We start from the raw sequence: 20677 nt of genomic DNA on the forward strand, positions 1-20677 counted from the left end.
TTTCCTCCGCCTGGAACGCGAGAATCCGTCAAGGTACAGTTCGGGGCATAATCGCTGGGCATTCAGGGTTGCCACAGGTCAGGCAGCCTTGCTCCTATGCTCAGATCCTAACTCCTGCTACATTAGCTGACTTTTCACCGTATGATCTGGGCATGAGTTCAGGCGTGATATCGTGACTTCCTAGGTAGTCAATGTGATTTATGTTCGCAAGGGGGGTTATCCCGTTCGGTGCCAGCCGTGAGCTCAGCACAGGATTGTTTTGTAACGTATGCAGTAGTAATGCCTTGACTCGGTACATCAGTACATTGTGACGCGAGTCTACGTGGCTTTGGCACAGCTCATGTGGTGGCAGATAGTATGTCAGATGCTGGCAAGTACAGGAGTGGTAAGATATCACTCCTATGCATCACTGATGGATTAACACCCGTAAGGAGTGAGAACTGTCTCCAAGTCGCGCGAAGTAATCAGGCCGCAAGACCTGTTGTACAACTCTATTGTGCCGGACTCTGACGTCTCAGCCTTCAACATCTCGTAGCATGCAAAGACACACTACCTGGTATTGACGTTCCTTTGTGGCATCCTCTATTTGTACATTCAGCCCTCGCCTCGTATGGTGGAACCCCTGCGTGCGTCGAGAGTGTCATTAATCATGCTTCGCATGCACCGAACCTCCAACGCCGTCGCTCAAGCTCAAATGGAGAGCAACATCCCATGAAGTCGGAGAAGTCATTATGGTGATTGATCTACTTCCCAAACGCACATCCAGCCCCGATCGTAACGTCGTGATATCGTCGCTGAAATGAGAATAAGACCTTGTTATCATGCAGCATTGGAGTCATGGCATATCAGTCCTCAGCCTTGAGCCTTAAGAGAACTGACGGCCTTATTCACCTCATCGCCTGCAATCTTCTCCCACTTTGACCTGTCGTCTACATCAAGTGCTTCGAAGTCCCCGATCTTGTCGTAGAGCATGCGCGAGATGTCGCGATTGATCGATGTGTATTCGTCCTTCGTAATGGTTTGATCATGGAAATGTGGTTTGAGAGCAGAGGACACGAGCTTCTGCACGTCTTCCTTCGCAGTCAAGGACATCACAGCGGCTGTTGGAGAGCCCTCGCTTGAGCGTGGACGATTAACATGGCTCCCATTCCTCCTTGCCGGAGAAGCTTCAGTCGAGCGAGTTCGCACAGCGCTGCTCTGGCTATTCTCAAGAATCCGGGGTATCCGACTACGGGGTCTCGGTTGTGCTATCGTTGTGGATGTCGAAGGAGGAGGCGGAGGCGGAGCGGGCGGAACTCGCGTTCCAATAAGACGAGTAGCACTAAGATTCCGTTCCTTCGACTCCGACGGATGCGGTCGAGGAAGTGTATATTCAATGGATGGATAGATAGGCTGGATGCTCGACGACAAGCCACTCGGCGAGGACGGCCTCAGAGTCCCCGGCAGAGGCGGTGGAGTCGCAGAAAGAGCACGGGGTGAAGAATGATTGGAGGGCAGAGGAGACAGAGCTGGGGAAGATGGTCGTGGTGAACCTTGGTCTGCTGAGGGACTTGCTGCAGGGTGAGGTGAAGGGCGAGTAAGGTTCAAGCTATGGCTGCCAGAACCCGAGTCCTCGACTTCTTGTAACAGTGATTGAAGGAAACTGGGCCCTGCTGGATCCATCAAAGGCTGCCTCCGTGGAAGAGGGCTAGTGACCCGTGTCGGCTGCCTGCGCCGGAAATTTATTGCGGTTGGGGCGTGACTCTCGGACAAGGCACGAGTAGATGCACTGGGTCGCCGTCGTTTGCTCGCGGAAGAAGGTTCGCTGTCAGGCTCTGCTGGGGAAGAAGTTGCGGACTTTCGCTTCCGCTTGCGAGTAGTGCTGGGACCGTTTGATGAAGCTCGTGCTTGATCAAATGCATTCCATGCCAAAAGTTCGTCAGCGCTCTCGGCTGGATGTGGAGATTCTCTTGCTCGTCGAATTCTAGGTGAGATCTCAACTCGTGGGCTGCTGGGAAGGGTTGGCTCCGTGTCTCTGAAGCGGTTGGCGGCTCCGTGAAGTTCGGCAACCTGCATTCGGCGCAACCAAGCGTCGTGAGCTTGTCGGTTGGCCTGGCTTCGTTGGCGATGGCGTCTCAAATAGCTGGCTGATGATTCGTCGTCTTCATATGGGAAGTCGAGATCGAGGTTGATGCGTGACCATACGGTCTGCCAGACCTGATTCCAGCTTGATTCATGGCCGCGCTGTCGACGTTGCTGACCTCTGGTTCGTCTGCGGCTCTGACGACTCGATCGGGAAACCTGGCGAGGGTCCAGTTCCCGCTGGGCCCTACAGTTGTCACAAAACCAGTGGCCATAAGGTACCTCTTGTAGACCGACACAGTATGTGTGCCACAGCTTCTGACAACCATCACAGTACATGAGAACGTCTTCGTTGTCATCTTCGCCACATGCTTGACATGGTTGGTCCTCATCCTCTTCCTCGGGAATCTCCAGGAACATGGAAGGGTCTAGTTCGGCCACTTGGGTTCGGTCTTCGACGGCATAGGAGGATACAACGTCGCCTGTGCTAATGTTAGTCGCTTCTGTTGTTGGAATATGCCTGGGGTGTTGTGCCTTACCATTGATTTTGTGCATCAACTCGACGAGATGGAAACTGGCGCGACAAATGGGGCAGCTGTTTGCCCTTTCCACCCATGGTGTGAGGCACCCATTGTGAAGATAATGTCCGCAGGGACGTAGGTGTGCGATCAACTCGTCAGAGTCTTTGATGGCCGATGTTGTGGAGTTGGCTGCATCTTGGAGACGGGGGCTGCTCGTGACGCGGGCCGCAGCGTCGGTGTTGGTTGGTGGAGACTTGGCTGGGCTGATGAGGGGAGCTGGAACTTGGCCACCAGCAGTGCCCAAGTCTCCTAAACAGACGATACAAGTTTCTGACATACAGAGAGGTTATTTTCGGGAAATTGGAAGGGATTCGGGTGGTGGCAGAAACATGGGTGTAGTATTGGTGTTTGGTGGTGGTGGCATTCGATGCGGTCGTGAGAGGAAAGAAGCGAGGGAGGAGATCCGATTTATGTCAGGGCCCAGCTCAATGAGGCAACTCGACCGGTGCCTTTAAACCAATCGAAGGCCGGTACTCAGGTGAGTGTGACTCGCTTTGGTTTGGTCTGGCTCAAGCAGGCACAGTCCTCAGTAGCCTTCCTCGGTTGAACTCAGGTTATGTCCGCGGAGTCGGCCGCTCATCGCTTGACTGTGCAGGTGACGCCTGTTTTCATGCCTGAAAAGTGAGGACAGCAACAGACTCGTAAGTAACAGGGAGAGAATGCAAACCTTATTCTTCCATTGGTATCCTGAAACATATCCTCGAAGGAGTGGGGTTACTGTGTACAGATCTGGCGTTAGTGAATGTGTTTCTTCCCAAATGGCGGTGAATTCGCAGCCGGTGCACCAAGTAAGGCGGGCGAAGTTTTGATATAAAACGACCAATGGCGGGAGTGGTTGCCCCTGTATGTCCTAGTTGGACCATTACGGCTTGATTTCAAACATGTGCCGCATTCGGCGTGGAAGGATTCGAACGAAACTATAGATCGGACGGAAATCTTCGAGCAGAGCCGACACCGTCGTTCGAAAAGGACCGATAGCCGTGTGCTCGAAGGAAATAGTCATAAGCCAATCGCAGGTGTAGTAAAGGAAAACTTGACAATGGTAGCGCGACCATACGGGTCTTTGCTTCGACCATGGGATTGGAGGTCTATCGCTTCGTCTCGGTCTATCGCTTCGTTTTGGTCATCTCATCTGAGGCAGTACTTGCTCTTGTCGATGCAAAAGCTGATGATTCTGCTTTGACGGAGACCGGTATCAGGCGAATCTTGCCATGCTAGCAGAGATTTTGGAGGACCTCGTATCGTCCCTTCAAATAAAACTCCCGTCCATGCTTGATCGCATCTACACCTCCGCAATTTCCCTCAGACGTCGAATTGTTGATCTCGTGGCAGCCGCAGCAGGTGTCCTGGAGGCCGTTGTTAGAGCCCAAGTACTCGTCACCATGTACCTCTCCTCTCAACTTACGAGACTGTCCAGGCGCCACCAGCGACTGTCTTGTTGCACCCCTTGCATTTCCAGATTCCGACTGCCTGTCGCTTCACCGTGTTCTTGCCGCAGAAAGTACAGACGTATCGGGCGTGTTGGCTGATTTCCATCTTCTTTACTTGCTTTCGTAGCGAGGCGCCGTAACGCGTACCGAATTTGCCCGTAACACCAACCTCTGTCTATCGTTAGAGACGACCATACGGTATCCAGTTGCTAAGACTCACTCTTCGTACGCTTCGTCATGTTGGCGGAGGTAATTGTACGATGTTTCGGTGAGTGCAAATGAAAGAATTATGGCTGCGCTTGGATTTTTCTGTGGGTGGCTTAGCTGGCTTGGCAACGGGAGATACGGGGGAACACAGTGACAAGTGTCCGGCATGGAAATAGATCCGATGCACCAGGGCTGTGCCAGAGGGGCTAACTCGGCTAAGATCACGTGAGCAATGCTTTTTGCCAAGGCTAGCCTGTTCAAAACTGCCTCATAATTCCAAAGCTGAGCGTCCGGCCTCTTCCAATTATCGTCGGATCGATGCGGCAGGTGTGATTGAGCTCGGCCAAATTTGGCATCTAAATACTTGAGCTGGGGATCCTGCGGAGGACCATGTGCTATTAGAAAGTGTCAATGTGACCGGGTTAGCAATAGCTCTGTCAGGCAGAGGCAGGAAATTATGCTGCCATGCGACCAGTGGCACCAGCCACTCAGCCTAATGTTCATCAGGACTTCGGGCAGTCTGGCGACATTATATGCCTGTCAATCAGACTGCACTGATTGTCAGTGGAAGCTAGGGTCCGGGGGACATGGCGAAAGATTTTTCACGAACGTGGGCGTCTCGACCAGCTTAATGCTTTCAACAGGTCCGGATTTCAAGGCTCTGATATGCAGGTGTGTTCTCATTGCTTCGACGCTACTAACACTACTCTGCTATGTCGACATCGTCAGGTTGGGGCCTGATCTCGAGCGTCAGGTCTACAGACGCAGCGTTCTCTAACTGGCCACCACTATGCAAACTTTGATCGATAGCTCATTGAGCATGAGCTTGGAGAACCCTGGCATGGCCTTGAGCAGAACGATATGTTTGCGATTGACGGAGGGGGAAGGAAGGTAGGTTCTTGGGTGGGCGTCATGCTTAATCCAAGGTGGGGCCATGCGTGTGCTGGAGCACTCACTCGCCTGTGAGCGCTCAACTCATTTCACTTTTCGGTGTCAAGCAAGCAAGCATTATGTCGATCGACAGCACCAAATTCTGTGTTTATAGTTTGCGAGACCTCTTCCCCGGTGTGGTGGAGTCGAAGCCCATTCCACCGCCAAATTTTTCTCTCGAGTCACCAATTGAGCCGGTAAGCTGTCTTTGCATTCACACGTCAAGCATATCCTTATTAGCAATCACTCATCGGATCCCCTTCTTCTCGCCATTTGCTCCTTCCGGTTGAACTAATAGAGATAATAACATTGGTTTAGTTCGAATCTCCTGCATTGGCCGCCCTCCCCAATGCCGATGTTGCAATGACCTCTTAGGAATGACGACTTTGCCCTGCCCCTGCCTGCCCGAGCCCCTTCTCCTGCCCCGTCAGATACCACGATGGTGGATCTGCCGGCGGGAGCCGAGGCATATGCTTCGGTCATCCCGGCCAAACGCGGGGTGGAGAAGGTAGCGGAGGAGGAAGAAGAGGAGGAGGAGGAGGAGGAGGAGGAGAAGGAGGCGGAGGAGGAGGAGAAAGAGGAGGAGGAGAAAGAGGAGGAGGACGAAGAGGAGGAAGATGACGACGACGTCGACGACGAGGAAGAGGAAGAGGACGAGGAAGACGAAGACGAAGACGACGACGATGACTGGCCTTCGAAAGGGTATTTTTAAGATTTGAACACTAAAAAACATTTATAAAATTCTCAACCTCAAAAAGTATGTTACCTTCCTCTAGTAGACTATACTGACAGGAGAAAGAAACAGGAAAACTGAGCCGCCTTGCCCCTATTTTTAGCTCCTTGGGAGCCATCAGCCTGTCAATCCTCTCTGGTGCCCCGGGGACTTCTAACTTGTATGGTCTTCTGGGACCAATACACCTGCCGACCTCTACTGGATCGATGGAACGGTCTACCGCTTGCAACCAGCTGTCGCTCAAAGAGTAGGAGGTCTACATCCGCTCTCAAATAGACACCAAGACCTCCTTTCACCGCACGGCCGACGAGACGTACCAACATTCACCCTCGCCCACGACCTCGGGTTGTCCAGCCTTATCTCTTCCTCAAAGTTTCTATCCTACTGAGTGTCCTCTCTAGCAGCAACAAACCCCCAGAGACTTCTAGCTTACGGTCCCTTTGCTCTACCTGGAGAAAGGCGATACACGCCTCCGGGGACTTCTAACTTACGATCCCTCTCTCCGGTTTCGTCCTACGATGTTTATCTGGGACCTCAGTTACCACCTCGTTACGGCTAACATATTAAGGACGGCGTTTCTAAAGTTTGGATCCTTGCACGACTTTCAATACAACAGCATCTAAACCGACCTTTCCCGCAAGTTTATGACGGACGAAGCAATTTCACTACATCTTCAAGATTTCACTACATCTTCGAGTTTACATTACAGCAAGGATAACGACCTACTTGGCACTCAAAATCAACTATGTACAGGAGAAGGAGAAGGCGATACATGAACATAATATGATGATTTGTTGCGGGCAAGCTTTGATATATGGACATTAAGATTCCTTGTGACGATGAACAGGCATAATTGAAGCATTTAATGGGTTGGATTTCACTGTAACACTTAGAAATGGTTGGAAAATCATGTCAACTTCTGGAGATTTCATGTCATGTACTTGATATTAGGGGGAAGCGGCTTATGAAAGAGAGACAGGTGCTGTGCATCAATTTGAAAGTGACGGGGAGGCCGAATCTATTCCTGGATTGTTCCATTTTCTCCATGAAGAATGAGTACACTATGAAAGAAATTGTTGCTCGTAAGCAAGCTGGGCTTCCCCTCTCGCATTCCTATGCAGCTCAAACCACGAAGGCCATTGTTAGTGGCACGGTACAAGTCGGAGATTCTCATCTGCCTCCGAAGCCATCATACCAACAAGAGAGCTTATCTGAGAAGCTCGAAAGGGTGCAGCTTGAGAAGCTTCCTGCGACGCGTCCTAGAGACGAAGGGGAATGAGCTGGAAAACTTCTTGAACCGCGGCCTGGGGCCGAAGGAGCGCAAAAGCTTCCTGGGTTGCGGTCTGGAGGTGAAGGTATCTCGAAGCCCAATGCTGTAATGTTCTGCCCGAAACCTGAAGCTAGACCCTTCCATAGGAGAACCCCGGGTCTTTAATTGGCTCGAATTTGTCTTCAAGTGCAGGCTGGAACATCAACAGTTGCCTCAATGGCTCATTATAGGTTGCTGTCCACGAGCACACGATGCCATAGCGGTAACATAATTCACATCGATGAATATTACCCTCTCTGGTGCAGGCGCTGAGGCCTCGGCCTGAATCTCCGTTGATGATGCAAAAATCACAGCGTCTGTTATTGAGAGGTCGTTTCCCGGACTCGGGCCATGTATGGTCGATGTTTTGGGGAGTGGCACCTGCTTGACGTAGTTATTGCACGATGGTGTTCTTCGTGACTCGGGAAGGTGCTTGACCCTTGACTGAGCCAGTGAGATCCGTCGCTGTCATGGTTTGTTGTCAAATGTGATCTTCTTCACACGTGCAAGCCTCCCAGTATCAAGCTGCCAACTTTCTTGGAAATCTGGGATCGTCTCTCGCATGAAGAACCGTCTCAACGCCATGCACCGAGAATAGAACCGTGGACTGGCTTCTGCGTTCAACGTCGTCTTCGGATTGCTAAATTTGATGGTATTTCTCCATCCATGTATCAGCTTTCTGGTTGTACCACTGCGTCTTGACTGCGACACCTGCCGCGAGGTTGTGGTCTGACCAGGAAGCGATATTTAGTAGTCTGGCATCTCCCTTCGGATGTCTCTCACCATTGAGCATAATCTCGACCACAACATAAACTTCGTCATTCTCCTCTGGATAGTTGGCTGTACCAAGTAGTACTCGACTTAACGAAGCGACGAACTGCATATAACGAGTATTATATCCTGCCGCAGGCATAATAAGCATAACTCGTCCTTCCGTTCCCACTCCACAGGCAGTGCGACGAAAAGTGGCCATAGTAGCGGAATCGGTGCGTGAAAATATGGTAGAATCGATTCCGTGCTCGAATACAGGACTAGAGCTGTTCCATCCTCTGATGCAGCCGAAGTTGGGTCGTTTAGTTGCAGACGTCCACTTCGTCGTCCGACATGCTGCATCTGCAAGACCTGCGAGGAATTTCACGTGTACTTTGTCTAATACCTCCCATAAACGGTCGGTGGGTTTGGGTGATTGAAAGGCGTGTGCTGCATAGCTCCCGAATTGGAGAATGGTTGTGTTCTCAGCCAAGGTACGCGCGTTATCATCGTCCAGATCTCGGATCAGAGTGTACATCTTGTAGCTGCGTGCTTTGCCGGCAGCCTTATGAAAACGGGTATATTCTCGAGTTATGTCGCCTCTGTGGCTTAACTCTCTTTCGGCGAGATCGAAGGCTTTGCCAATGCGTATTTCAGGGCTCGCAGCCAGCGGAGCGAATGACTTGTTTGTACATCCCAGGTACATTGACGTTGTTCTGGTGCCGTACTTCTGTAAGGCTTGACTCGAGCTGATCTAAGGTGAAACCTTGTTGATTCAGCACTGCCAACCCGCCAGCTCTTCTTGCGCCTTCCTCAATTCGGGTTGTGAGTGTTGCACAATAATGGGTGCTTCTGACAAGAACCATGAGCTCTTCTCTGATATGGATCTTATCACCCTCTTGCCCAATAGCAGACAAAATTGAATAGACCGTCCGCGGATAGAGGTCTGAAGACACGTCAACACATTGTGCAATCGCAACAGCCAGCGGCGCAATTGGAAAAGAACCCTTGTGAGTGATGAGTCCGTAGATTGCTTGTCCGATGTTGATGTGATTCTTGTCCATTGGAATCCATCCTCTTGCCCCGGTACGCGAAATTGTGATGTAGACCATTTTCTTGTCCTGTGTGCGTTGCAAGATGCAGCCTTGGTCTCCAGCTCGTACCTCAATAGCGTTACTGTCGCCAGCCATCTGCGCCCGGCTAGGAGTCCAGGTCGTGTGGCAGACGTATCCTCGGTTTACTGGCCAAGGCGGATCATTCGGTCTGAAAGCAAGGGCGTGTTGTTCACCACCTCCAGAGCCCGGGCCGCTTCCACAAGCCTGACCACTGGGACCAGCATTGGAGAATGACAATGCACGTGGGTCTTCCATCGAACGTTGGCCGCGAGAAGGTTGCTGAGGCAATAGTGGTGAGTATGTTGGTGTGATGGGCGAATATCCGGAACGAACAGTACTGCCCGCGACCCTGAGGTGGTTGATTTTGACCTCTCCAGGGAGTCAGCTGGGGGTTGGAAGTAGAGCGAGGGGCTTGGTATTGCAAGACGGATTTGGACCATTACCGCCAGAAGCTTCGGGATTGGAAGTAGAACGAGATGCTTGAGGATTTTGAGGATTACGAGGAGAATTTGGACCACTTCCAAATTGGCTTTAACCTCCGCCGGTAGCCATCTGGGGATTGGCAGTAGAGCGCGGCATTTGAATATTGCGAGGGGAATTTAAGCTTCCATACTAGCTTGAGCAACTGGCAGGAGAAGCTTGAAGATTGGAAGTTGAACGAGATGATTGAGGGTTGACGGGAGAGTTTGTAGCGCTTCCGGGCTGACCTTGCCCTGTGCTAGCAGAGCCCTGGCGGCTCCCTCGAAAAGAGCGAGCATGGCCAGACATTATGAGTGCTTTTCTGGGAGCGAAGGGATTGTGGTCTTGAATGAGATAGCAAGAAGAACGGACGATGGGGGAGGACCAGCTTTAAGTAGCAAAAAGGTAGAAGATTGAATCTGGTGACAAGCTCGGCAGGATGCAGGTGAAGCGCCAAAGGCAGTGATATGATTGTGTTTGTGAAATATTGCATTTCACTGTAGGCTAAAACCTCTACCTTGCTTTACACGCAGGAAGGCAGAAATGATTGAGGGAAACAACTTAACAGACCAAGACCAAGCCATACTGGTTACAACCCAAGTGACAAGGAAGCATTCACGTACCATCAGGGAGAGCCCACATGAGCTCCCAAATTTCCTCAGGACGAGATTCCAAGTTGGAAGTCTACTACAGCATTCCGGATTGGAAGAGTGAACGAAAGGACGAGGTAGTGGTAGGGCGGTTGCAATGCGACCTTCATCCAATGTTTGCTGCGTTTATCAGCAGTTGTCTCCGTACTGTCACGGACCTACGCCTGCCCACAGCACCCGGCCACAGCGAGGCTGCACCTAGCCACAACGTGTCGCGGACCAGCAGACAACGAGGCTTCACGCCACGACGCGACACGTGACTGGCAGGAAGTGGCAGAACATTGACTTGGGTCTGATTGGTGCAAGATGAGGGCGCAGGTGAAATTCAGAGCAGTGCGATTAGCGGTTCTAGCGGCTTGGCTGTAATTGCGGGTGTGGTTGAATGGTTCACCCGGCAATCCTCCAAAAGCGTCGCATGCGCACGCCCGGGCGAGCTGGGCAGCTGGGCCACACCCCCAGGACCACTCCGTGTGCAACTCTCACATGCCTCGTGTTCTGACGCTCAACCGGAAGGTCCCCGAGAACAAGCTATCATTCCACCTCATTACTGAAGGGATCCTTCCCACTCTGGTAACCAAAGGGGGTTCCAATGACTTGCGTCTCGCCAACTCTTGGGCTAGGCACACGCTGAGGGCACCATATGCTTCATATTAGGCATGCATTAGCCCAGGACTTGCTGATGCCCTGATTCCAAAAATACCCGCTGGTACTCGTAGGAGGCCACCACCGAGGGACAGCATCCTCTCCGCCTCCAGTAATCAAGTGTCCGCGCCTAGGCCTGCCCCTTAAAAAACCCGCCCCGCAAAGCACGTAAATCCGCTAGTTCTCGGGTGGTGCACCAATGAAGCGACGGCTTACACATGCAAGTCTCAGGGCCAACGACGTCTAAACAACGTCCTCTTCTTACTGAGTACTGGGTCCTTTCCTCTTGTGCGCTGGTGCCCAGCTTCAGCTCTCGCGTTCCTAGCGTGCCTCGTGTTCTCTAAAATCAAGCCCCCAAACCCCCGAAAAGTCGACACCTTGCACTTTTGCACACCGTATCACGAACTTTACTGCTGCTTACCGTTCCGTTGACGGCGTCGATAATTTATCTGATTCTCCTTCTGTACCTTTTCTTCTCTACGCTCTTTTGACGCCGACCTTCTCGTTGTGCTTTTCTCATCAACCGCCACCGCAAGGCAGCTCGCACAATGGCCGCTAAACGCCAGTACGACATCATCCTGCTGGGAGCCACAGGCTACACCGGCAAGTTGACCGCCGAATACATCACTACCAACCTTCCCACCAGCATCAAATGGGCGGTCGCTGGACGAAACCAATCGAAATTGTCCGCCCTGGTCAACGAGCTGAAGTCGCTGAATTCTACACGTAGTACTCCCGACATCATCACGGTCGCCAACCTCACAACCCCTGACTTGACCCCTGTCGTCAAGAAGACCAAAGTCCTGCTCAACACTGTCGGACCATACCACCTGTACTCTACACCGGTTGTCGAGGCATGCGCGCAACAAGGAACTCACTATCTCGATGTCACCGGCGAAACGCCCTGGGTCCGCGACATGATCGTCAAGTATGAAGAAACCGCCAAGAAGACTGGAGCGATCATCATCCCCGAGGTGGGCGTCGAGTCAGCGCCTTCCGACCTTGTCGCCTACATCGCCACCCGCCTCATCCGCAAGGTCTGGGACTGCGGCGTTATGGACGTCGTCGCCTCGGTGCACGAGCTCAAGTCCTCGGGCCCTAGCGGCGGCACTCTAGCAACAGGCCTGGGCTTGGCGGACAACTACTCGGCCAAGCAGATGAAGGAATGCCTGACCAACCCGTTCGTGCTCTCGCCCACTCGCATCCGTCCTTATACCGAGAACACCATCTATCCACCAAACCCGGAGCCAAACACGTACCACCGCACGGGCATGCAGAAGTTGACCGGAGTCTGGAAGTACCCACGGCTGGGCCACCTCGCGACTTCCATCACCGCTAAGCCCAACGAAGCCATCGTCCACCGCTCGGCAGGTCTGACCCCGTACTTCTACGGCTTCAACTTCAGTTATGAGGAGTATATGGCGGTTGGTTCTCCCGTGGTGGGATTCCTGATCCACATTGCCATCTCATTGCTCGCTCTCCTCCTGGCCTTCCCACCGACGCGAGCGCTCATCAAAGCCTTCTCCAAACACTCGCCCGGCAGCGGCCCGTCCAAGGAGTCGACCAAGGGCGATGTTTTCGAGCTGCGCGCCGTGGCTGTGGCCGAGCAGCTCGCCAAACAGCCCCGCAAGGCGCTCGCCACGTTCCGTTGGGAAGGCGGCATCTATCACCTTACTGCAGTGCTATTGGCCGAGGCGGCGATGGTGGTTCTGACAAAGGAAGAAAAGGTCAAGAAGGACCACGGTGCAGGCATCTTGACACCCAGTTGCTTGGGAGACGATTACGTGGACAGGCTGGGCGATGCGGGTATCAAGATCAACGTGAAGCAGATTGGGGACGAGGGCAGCAAGTAAGGCAGGAATGATGGAAGGCGGGGCGTGGATGATGACTTGGTAAAACAGTCGTTGCAGATGCATAGAAGCAATGAAGGAATGGTTTACTCTCTGCACGGCATGGCCGTGATCGACAGCAGTGCACAGCCGGAAAGGAGTTGAGCCGATGACGAGGATGAGGTTTTCAAGGGGTCCGGTTACACTTTTGTTTTCTGCATAGGTTTTTCCCTGTATGTGTAGACTTCTTTGTCAACATCCAAGGCCAAACTGAAAATGATTCCGGTACAGCCCCTGTAGGTGCCTGTGTCAAGTGGCAACCAGGCTGTGCATGAATCCCAACTGCTCCCGAAACCAGAGTTTCGAACTGACACGAAACTCGTGGAAAGCGAGTTAGGACCATATATCTAGCTCTAGCCGTCAGGCACGTTGTGAAGTTATATGTGTTACTTGAGGCTTGCACGTCGCCTTCAGCCCTCATTCCTTTCACAGTCCAATACATTCTGGAGGCCTAGATATGCACCGCTTTCAAACGCTGAAGGTGTCGTCATTAGACCATCCTATTCCATGGTATCCATGTGGGTCGGTACCGGTCGAAGCAAGAAGCCCCAGGTGAAAGTACCCGGCACGCAGAGAATAGCACCGGTGCATCCATCTCCCACGGACACCTAATATTACTGTTTTTGTTGCTCGAACTGCTTCCTTCCTCATTCGGTCCTCGCTTCTACATATCTCCGGTATCTCGTAGAATCGCCCTCCCCGTGTTTCGTCCCTCTTTTCGGCCTCGAATTTCTTGCACCTCAAATGTAACTCACTTTGACGCCCATACCCATCGTCCCACGGAGTTTCTCCCACGCTCGTCCCACCACCCTTTTGGCCTTCTCTCTTATATGCTTTTGACCCGCCACCACCACAAACATGAGCACAAAAAGTAGGAATCTCAGCATCGCAGTCGGGTTCTTCTGCAGCGTAGTGGCCATGTTTCTTGCTAGATTTGACAGCGCCTGAAAGAGGGCACGGGCTTGTGCTGCAAGGGTGTTCTGGGAGGAGGTGGATTTGGAGGGTTTCCGTTGAGCTGGACGACGGGGGGTTTGGGCAGGAGGCGAGAGGTGGGCCCGCGTGGGTGTCGCGGCGGTAGCTGGGGGCGATTTGGGTGTCACGGTCGGTTGGGGGATCTTGGGACTCGCTATAGGCTGGGTTGATGGCTTCTCCGGCTTCAAGGGCGCATTTGCGTGGGTGCCGCCGTTCGGATGTGCTCGTTCAATGCCGTAGTCGACCTCACTACTCGTCCGTTGATGTTTTGACGTCGTCTTCGATGACTGAGACTTCTGTTCGGGACTAGTTGGTGTTTCTTCTGCTGGATGTTCCTCCGTATCTTCGAAGACGTCCTCCTGCCCGTCTCCCATATCGATGGATTCACGTCTGGTCACATCCTGCAACTCCTCTAGCGTCTGCAAGAACGCATCTCTCCTCTCTTCGTCTAAGATATCACTATTCTGAATGAAGCTTCGCGCGTAGTCCCACTCGCTGTTCCTCGGTAGAACGTGCAGGGTGAAGATCTCCAGTACTTTTATCCGACTGGTAAGGTCTTTGGGAGTGTTTGTGCCGTTTAAACCGGTTGATGATTGCTGGCCATTGGAGAGGGCACGGTCTAGGTGCGTGGAGAGATCGAGTTTGCCGACTTCGAGGGTCGGGTGCGCCGAGGAGGAGAAATAAGTCTCTAGGCGGGATTGGTTGAGTTGTTGGTTCGGGGCCTGGCCCAAGAGGAGGTTTGATCTCATGTAACGTTAGCATAAGCAAAGTATAGCCTATAGTAGACGGATCATTACAGATTATAGACCACCTCGGCGTCGACGGAGCCTTCTCGGCCCTGGTAGCCAGCCCTCACGACTTGCTCCCATATATCACCATTTTGAACTTGTCTCTTGATCTCTCTGTACTCTTTCGAGCCAAAGGTCTCCCTACCTTCCGCGTCCCCCAGGTCCACAATCGAGTTCAGTAGTGTCACATACAAGCTCCAGATCTTGATGCGCTGGCTCGTGGTTGCGGTCGCTATAGGTGCCAACGCAGGACTGTCGTCCGGCCTCGATTGACTTGGCGGTGTTATCACGGGTTGCAACGCTTCATAGGATTCTAGTAGTCGGCGCGTAAGGAACAATTGCGAAGCATGCTTATAGACCTTGGAGATCTCGGATGACGTCCGTTTGCTGGACTGATTCAGTGAGGAGACGGAAGAGGAGAGGTCGCGAGAGCTGGACTGAGAATCTGTGCCTATTGACATGGCGCCCAAGCTAACAGCACAGGAACGTAAACCGAGAGAGGCGACAAGCAAGCAAAAGAGCAATAACTTCAGTACACTGATGCGGTGAGTAGAAGGAGCAGCAGCAACAGGTTGGGGATGTGTGAGGAGAATGCACTCCAGTTTCGTCACAATGTGCCAAATTGAACTCGCTTCAACCTCGGCTTCCTTCCTCACCAACAGCCTTGCCAGCAATGCAGCCAGTCAGGTTTGAGGATGCTCGCAGATATCGTCAATATCAAACATAGTCAAAGCAAGCAAACGACAGCCAAGAAGCACAGATGTTGCAGGTTGTGCAAGAGCTGCGCAAGAGCTGCGCAAATGTCGCCTTCTCAGCGGCCGATGAAGCCGGCCCTCCTCGAATGGGCTGTCACTGCTCTGTCAAATGCAAGATGCCCTCTCGAGTTGCATTCGCTTGCAATTTGTTCACAATCAACTTCCAAAACTCAGCGTCCTGCTCCCATCTTGGCATCAGCCTCCCTTCTTTGACCCATTCTGCAATCCTCTGTCGCTCGTTGGTCTCCGGTTCTTCCGCTGGCATATTCTCTGGTTCGTCATCGAGGATGTCAAAGATATTCCTCTTCTTCGATATCGTTCGTAGTTTCTGAAGTTCGTTCCTCGTGATATGTGTTGCTTGAGCTTTCTCTTTCGTCGCAACGACTGTCCCAGTCGGTGGTATGACGGATGCAGGGATAAGCAGAGTGGACTTTTTAACAGAAGCTATGCTCGGTTTTTCCTCGGTGACTGGGCTCGGCGCTCCAGACAGAAGGGATCTGACTGTGGTAACCGGGGCTCTGATCATCTCCACGATGCTTTTCTTGGTACCCTGCTGTTGGTCTATCTCATCGGCAGGAGACTGGAGGGAACTGACTGGCCTACCCTCCTCGTGCCGAACCTCTGTCTTCCGTTCTAGGGCTGGCACAGACCCTTCGACCAATGATTTGACGTCTTGAGGACCTCGTCGCAGTTTGCCAGGCATCTTCAGCCCGATCTTGGCTGTCACAAAACTGTCGAAGCCTGCCTCATGATAGTTCGCCGCATAGAGGTATCGATCGAAGGTCGGGGGTAGGTGAACCTGGGGCAGTCCAACTGAACTGAGCTCGTCTTCAACAGATCTCAAGGAGGTATCCGCCCATCGCTTGTTCCCAAGGCCAGCCACAAATTTTGTATCCATGATAACAGGAAACAGCTTGTGCAGATTGGCGCTGAAATCTCTCAGTTTCTCCGGCAGGTCCTCGACGAAGCAGCGATATAGATTGATAACGTCCGTCAGGCAGTTGTGGCCGACCAGGGCTCTAGTCTGGCCTTTTAAATCCTTCTGAAGATTATCTAGAAAGCCCTGTACATCTTTCGGCTTGTCCTCCGGAGAATGCGCTGCAACAACATAGTGGTGCGGCAGCTTAGAGATGTCACCACCCATAATGGCCTCCAAGACCCACCGAAAGCCTACGGCGTTGGCAATCTCGAGCTCACGTCTCTGCTCGCGGACTTCTTTTTCGTTGGCTTGCTGCTCACTTGTGGGGTTGGTGATCTGCACAAACTGGCCCATGCCCTGGGTTTTGAGGTTGGGGTACTCGTTTCTGATAGTCTGGTGGGTAAGGCGAACCTGATATCGATTGAGCGTGGAAGGTACTGGCTCTTTGGCATCTTCGGCAGGGATGTTGAGATAAGGTTCTTGCTCCTCCTTTGGCAGGGCCTGCCAGTCATTTACTGACTTCTTGATATGATCCACGAGGAAAGAATCGTCGTCTTTGAGTTGCATGTCAGGGATTCTAGACCTGACTTGCTCTTCTTCAACTAACTTGCTTCGGACTTGAGCTTCCTCCTGCCGCGAGAGATAGTGAACCCCTTGGGTAAACGGTTTGTCCATGTCAAAGCCATTCCGCATGAGAAACGAGACAGCTGTAAGAGTTAGCAGAAGAATACAGATCGTGATGTGAGGGAACTTGCCGCCACTGTTGTAAGACCAAATTCGCGTGAAGACCGATTCTTTCGTTGTCGGTAGCGGATTGAGATGAAAGTTGTAAGGTCGGGCCTCATAGCGACCTGTTGAGGTTAATTTGGTCCTTTGGCAAATGTCTCTGGACAGCTGTAAATCACTGGCAGTGTCGATAATAAAAAGCCCCGGACTAATGATTCATGAAACCTTCTCGCGATAAAGTGTACACGCTCCATTCTTGTTCACCTTCACCAGACATACCTTTTTCAGTATCCTCGGTGACGATAGTCAAGCCAACCTGTAGAATTTGATAGATCTGGGCAGCAGCTCTCAAATCCGAGTAGTATTCCTGTAGGCTCAGCCGGTTTGCACCGCCGGCAGCCCTCCTCCCAGCAACGCCGGAGAACTCGAGATCAAAAGCAATGAAACGGCTGTTGGCAATATGTTGGATGATTTTGACGACCTCGGAAGGGAAACTACCACTGTTGACGTCCATGGCGCATGGGCATCTGTGATCAGGCGGCGAGAGCAAAGGCCGCTCTGTTCTGAACGGTAGACATTGAAGTCTGCCCGGCAGACCCAATAAGCGACGGAGGAAAGAGGTCATCCAAGGTAGGGAGGAAGCACAGAGGAATGAATATTATAGCGTCAACTCCATTTGAAATGGTAGTAGAGAAGAAATTAAAGGTCCAAGAATGTTCGGATTGCCTTCTCGGTTGCCCTCAAAATGTGAGCATCATCAAACGCAACATCAACAAACGAACAAACGACCCAGTGACTTCACGCGGCATCAGTAAACTCGTCCTGTCACACCAAGATTGACTTCTGGCTACCTCAAAGGCAACAGTACCTGGATACTTTGATTAGCATGAGTAGAAAACGTGCTGTCTATGTAGAGGAAGTCGCGTGCTCATGGTGCTCGGCGTGGCCACTCAGCCGCGTCGACGCCAGTCTCGAAGTTTGTGGGGGAAAATTACGGACACTTCCATCTCGAACCCCGCGATGATTCACAATTCATTGAGCATTCTTGAATCACGTCTTTATACACAAACTCTGGCACTCCTCTCCGAGTCCCTGGTCGCCCTTCTCCCGTCGCCGAAGATAATGCTTCGGTAGCTGAACGCCTACTCCCTCCTGCATTCAGCGGCATGGCCGCTCTACTTCCCTCGAGCCTCTCGTCGCTTCTGAAGAAATCCTCCCTCGACGATCATGAGCAAATCCTTTCGGAATGCGACAAAGTCCTAAAGTCAGCCAGAGGATCTGACCTTGAAATGCAACATGTTAAACTGGTTGCGCTTCTCAAGCTTGACCGCTACGAGGAGGCTGCGAAGTTCTTCGAAAACAACATCGGGGCCGACCTGCGCAAGAAGGTCGAGCTGGAATACGCCTATGCATTGTATAAGACTGGTCGATTAAAAGAGGCAGCTGATTTGTCGGCCTCCTTGAAGAGTAGAGGAGCAGACCATGTTGAGGCGCAGTCCAGGTATCGTCTCGAAGAATCGATAAGAACGTCTGAACTATACAAACGCATACGGAGCCAGAAATTGGATGCTGAGGAGTTTGACCTGCGAGTAAATCAAGGTGCGATAGATGCGCAGGCGCAGTGGCTTGGTCATCTGAACTCGGGTTCGATCCGCAGACCTGGAAGAGAAGACTTGGAGGCTTTCGAAACTGCTTACAATGCCGCCTGTGGGTGTATTGCCAGAGGAGAATATGCGCAGGCCGAAATGCTACTCAAGCGCGCCAAAGAACTGTGCAAGCACTCAGAAGACCTCACAGACCAGCAAAAGGCAGAAGAGCTTCTGCCCATCTCCGTCCAACAGCTGTTCGTGCTGCAGTCGCAGGGAAAGATGCTCGAAGCAGAGACACTTGCGGGCGAGGTCAACGTCCAGGAAGCCTCAGACATCTCGACTCGCAAAGTCGGGCTGAACAACGTTCTGCTGACAGGCCCCTTGATCAACCCGTTCCTTGCACATAGGACATTTCATTCGACTCCTAAAATACCACAAAATGACAGGCTCTTCACCTACCAAAGTATACCCCTGGAGTCCAACAAAAGCACTATCGATCTACAGACGTTCAAGTATGACGGTGTCATGTCTTCCAATGCAAAGGCTCTCAAGGTACATTCTGTTCCCTCGTTATCTCCAGAGGTCCTTCTGGCTTCCTACTTCAACACAGCAGCCCATGCGAAGAATGAAAGTGGTAAAGCGGCCATCAGGAACGTATTACCGGAACTGGAGAAACGGCCCAACGACATCGGACTGATCGTTACACTCGTTCAAATGTACGTCATCAATGGAGATGTAACCTCAGCTGTTGAATTGGTGGAACAGTTCTTCAAGCGGTTAGATGATTCGATGGCCGATGCTGGGGACGATATTCGCTTCAACCCTATGCTTGTGAGTCTTTTGACCAGCTTATACACACACAGGGGTCAGAAGGGTGGCGTCAAGCACGAACTGGCCAAGGCCGCCGCGTACTGGCGAACTAAGCCTAATGCTCCCACCACCTTACTCACCGCAGCAGGTGTCTCACTATTGGAGTCCCAAAACCAGGAGGATGCCGAACTCGCTTCGGCCATCTTCAGTAAACTTCGGGAGCAGCAGCCGGAGGACAAAGCTACGGTCGCCGGTTACGTGGCGTCACATGCCCAAGATGACGAGGCTGTGTCTGGGCCCGATGCCGATAAGCTGACTTCCACATCCGAGCTCGTTCGGAACATCAATATCGATGCCTTGGAGAACAGAGGAATTCCGCAATCCTCAAATGCCCTCACGAAAGCACAATTGGGGCCAGCGAAAAGACGGGCTGCAGCAGAGGGTGGCGATCCGAAACCCAAACGTATTCGGAAGTCGAGATTACCCAAAGATTATGACGAAAACAAAAAGCCCGACCCCGAACGTTGGCTTCCGATGAGAGACAGAAGTTACTACCGACCGCCCAAAGGCAAGAAGAAGGGCAAACGGGATGACCGAACCCAGGGTGGTGCCGTGGATGAGTCCTTGAACGTTGATGCAAAGTCCGCCGCGGTGACTGTTTCTACAGGGACTGGAGGCGGTGCTAACAAAAAGAAGAAGGGCAAGGGCAAGAAATGAGAAAGGGCCAGCCGCGTCTGCCAAGAGTATGCGTTGCGCTGCACGGTCTCAGTCCAGAGTGCCGCAACACTAGTGCTCTCTGTTCATGGTGTGAGTGTTCCCTGGAGAATCTAAGCTTCGGCAAGGGTCCTCAAGACAGCCTTGTCCTGCCACTCCGCGATATTCGAGAATCGACATCAGTCGAAACTATCTGGTACGAGGATCTCCGTACTGTGGTGGCGGTCTCCAGAGCGTAGTTCGAGCGTACCCATATCGTCCGAGGTACTGCAAGAGACGGTGGCAATCACTTCAGCTCGCAATACGCGGGAATCTGACACTTGTCAAAGTAAACTTCGAGATGTGACCAAGCTCGTGACCATGACCTCACAAGAGCCTCGGCAATCAAAGTGACAGCTTCCAATCGACAAGGGCAAGCTGGGCGGCTCTCTGTCTGTGCGGTGATGGTGGCGGGAATACCCAACAAATCAAGGCGCTGCAATTGAGCAAGCGTGCGAGAAACGAAAAAGTAAAATCTGAAGGGCGATGGTCAATGCATAATTGGCTTTCCGGCCTGTCAACCACATCTCTGACTTTCTTCTTCCTTTGATGACATCGCTCTTATCCTTTAGGGCTCGACAACGAGCCTCGTGCACAGCTTCGAGCATG

The 20677-nt window shown here is 52.2% G+C and overlaps 7 protein-coding genes across 7 annotated transcripts; 3 read left to right on the forward strand and 4 right to left on the reverse strand.

Moving 5' to 3' along the window:
* Positions 1–852: 852 nt before the first annotated feature.
* On the reverse strand, positions 853–2919 carry A1O7_01984 (uncharacterized protein; the record flags this gene model as incomplete). Its single annotated transcript, XM_007756020.1, has 3 exons — positions 853–1228; positions 1343–2543; positions 2601–2919. The coding sequence occupies 3 exons, from the start codon at positions 2917–2919 to the stop codon at positions 853–855; spliced, it is 1896 nt and encodes a 631-aa protein (XP_007754210.1).
* Positions 2920–3924: 1005 nt separating this feature from the next.
* Positions 3925–4311, reverse strand: A1O7_01985 (ribosomal protein L37ae; the record flags this gene model as incomplete). Its single annotated transcript, XM_007756021.1, has 3 exons — positions 3925–3988; positions 4048–4243; positions 4293–4311. The coding sequence occupies 3 exons, from the start codon at positions 4309–4311 to the stop codon at positions 3925–3927; spliced, it is 279 nt and encodes a 92-aa protein (XP_007754211.1).
* A 1337-nt stretch (positions 4312–5648) lies between these two features.
* On the forward strand, positions 5649–5921 carry A1O7_01986 (uncharacterized protein; the record flags this gene model as incomplete). Its single annotated transcript, XM_007756022.1, has 1 exon — positions 5649–5921. The coding sequence occupies one exon, from the start codon at positions 5649–5651 to the stop codon at positions 5919–5921; it is 273 nt and encodes a 90-aa protein (XP_007754212.1).
* A 5494-nt stretch (positions 5922–11415) lies between these two features.
* On the forward strand, positions 11416–12720 carry A1O7_01987 (uncharacterized protein; the record flags this gene model as incomplete). Its single annotated transcript, XM_007756023.1, has 1 exon — positions 11416–12720. One exon carries the CDS (start codon positions 11416–11418, stop codon positions 12718–12720), a length of 1305 nt encoding a protein of 434 aa, XP_007754213.1.
* Positions 12721–13496: 776 nt separating this feature from the next.
* On the reverse strand, positions 13497–14977 carry A1O7_01988 (uncharacterized protein; the record flags this gene model as incomplete). The annotated part of the gene is made up of 2 exons (XM_007756024.1): positions 13497–14472; positions 14526–14977. The coding sequence occupies 2 exons, from the start codon at positions 14975–14977 to the stop codon at positions 13497–13499; spliced, it is 1428 nt and encodes a 475-aa protein (XP_007754214.1).
* A 388-nt stretch (positions 14978–15365) lies between these two features.
* Positions 15366–17430, reverse strand: A1O7_01989 (uncharacterized protein; the record flags this gene model as incomplete). The annotated part of the gene is made up of 2 exons (XM_007756025.1): positions 15366–17041; positions 17196–17430. 2 exons carry the CDS (start codon positions 17428–17430, stop codon positions 15366–15368), a joined length of 1911 nt encoding a protein of 636 aa, XP_007754215.1.
* Positions 17431–18082: 652 nt separating this feature from the next.
* Positions 18083–20032, forward strand: A1O7_01990 (uncharacterized protein; the record flags this gene model as incomplete). Its single annotated transcript, XM_007756026.1, has 1 exon — positions 18083–20032. One exon carries the CDS (start codon positions 18083–18085, stop codon positions 20030–20032), a length of 1950 nt encoding a protein of 649 aa, XP_007754216.1.
* Positions 20033–20677: the final 645 nt, after the last annotated feature.

The sequence above is a fragment of the Cladophialophora yegresii genome, assembly GCF_000585515.1.
Source record: "Cladophialophora yegresii CBS 114405 chromosome Unknown aczIN-supercont1.2, whole genome shotgun sequence".
NCBI classification, from domain to species: domain Eukaryota; kingdom Fungi; phylum Ascomycota; class Eurotiomycetes; order Chaetothyriales; family Herpotrichiellaceae; genus Cladophialophora; species Cladophialophora yegresii.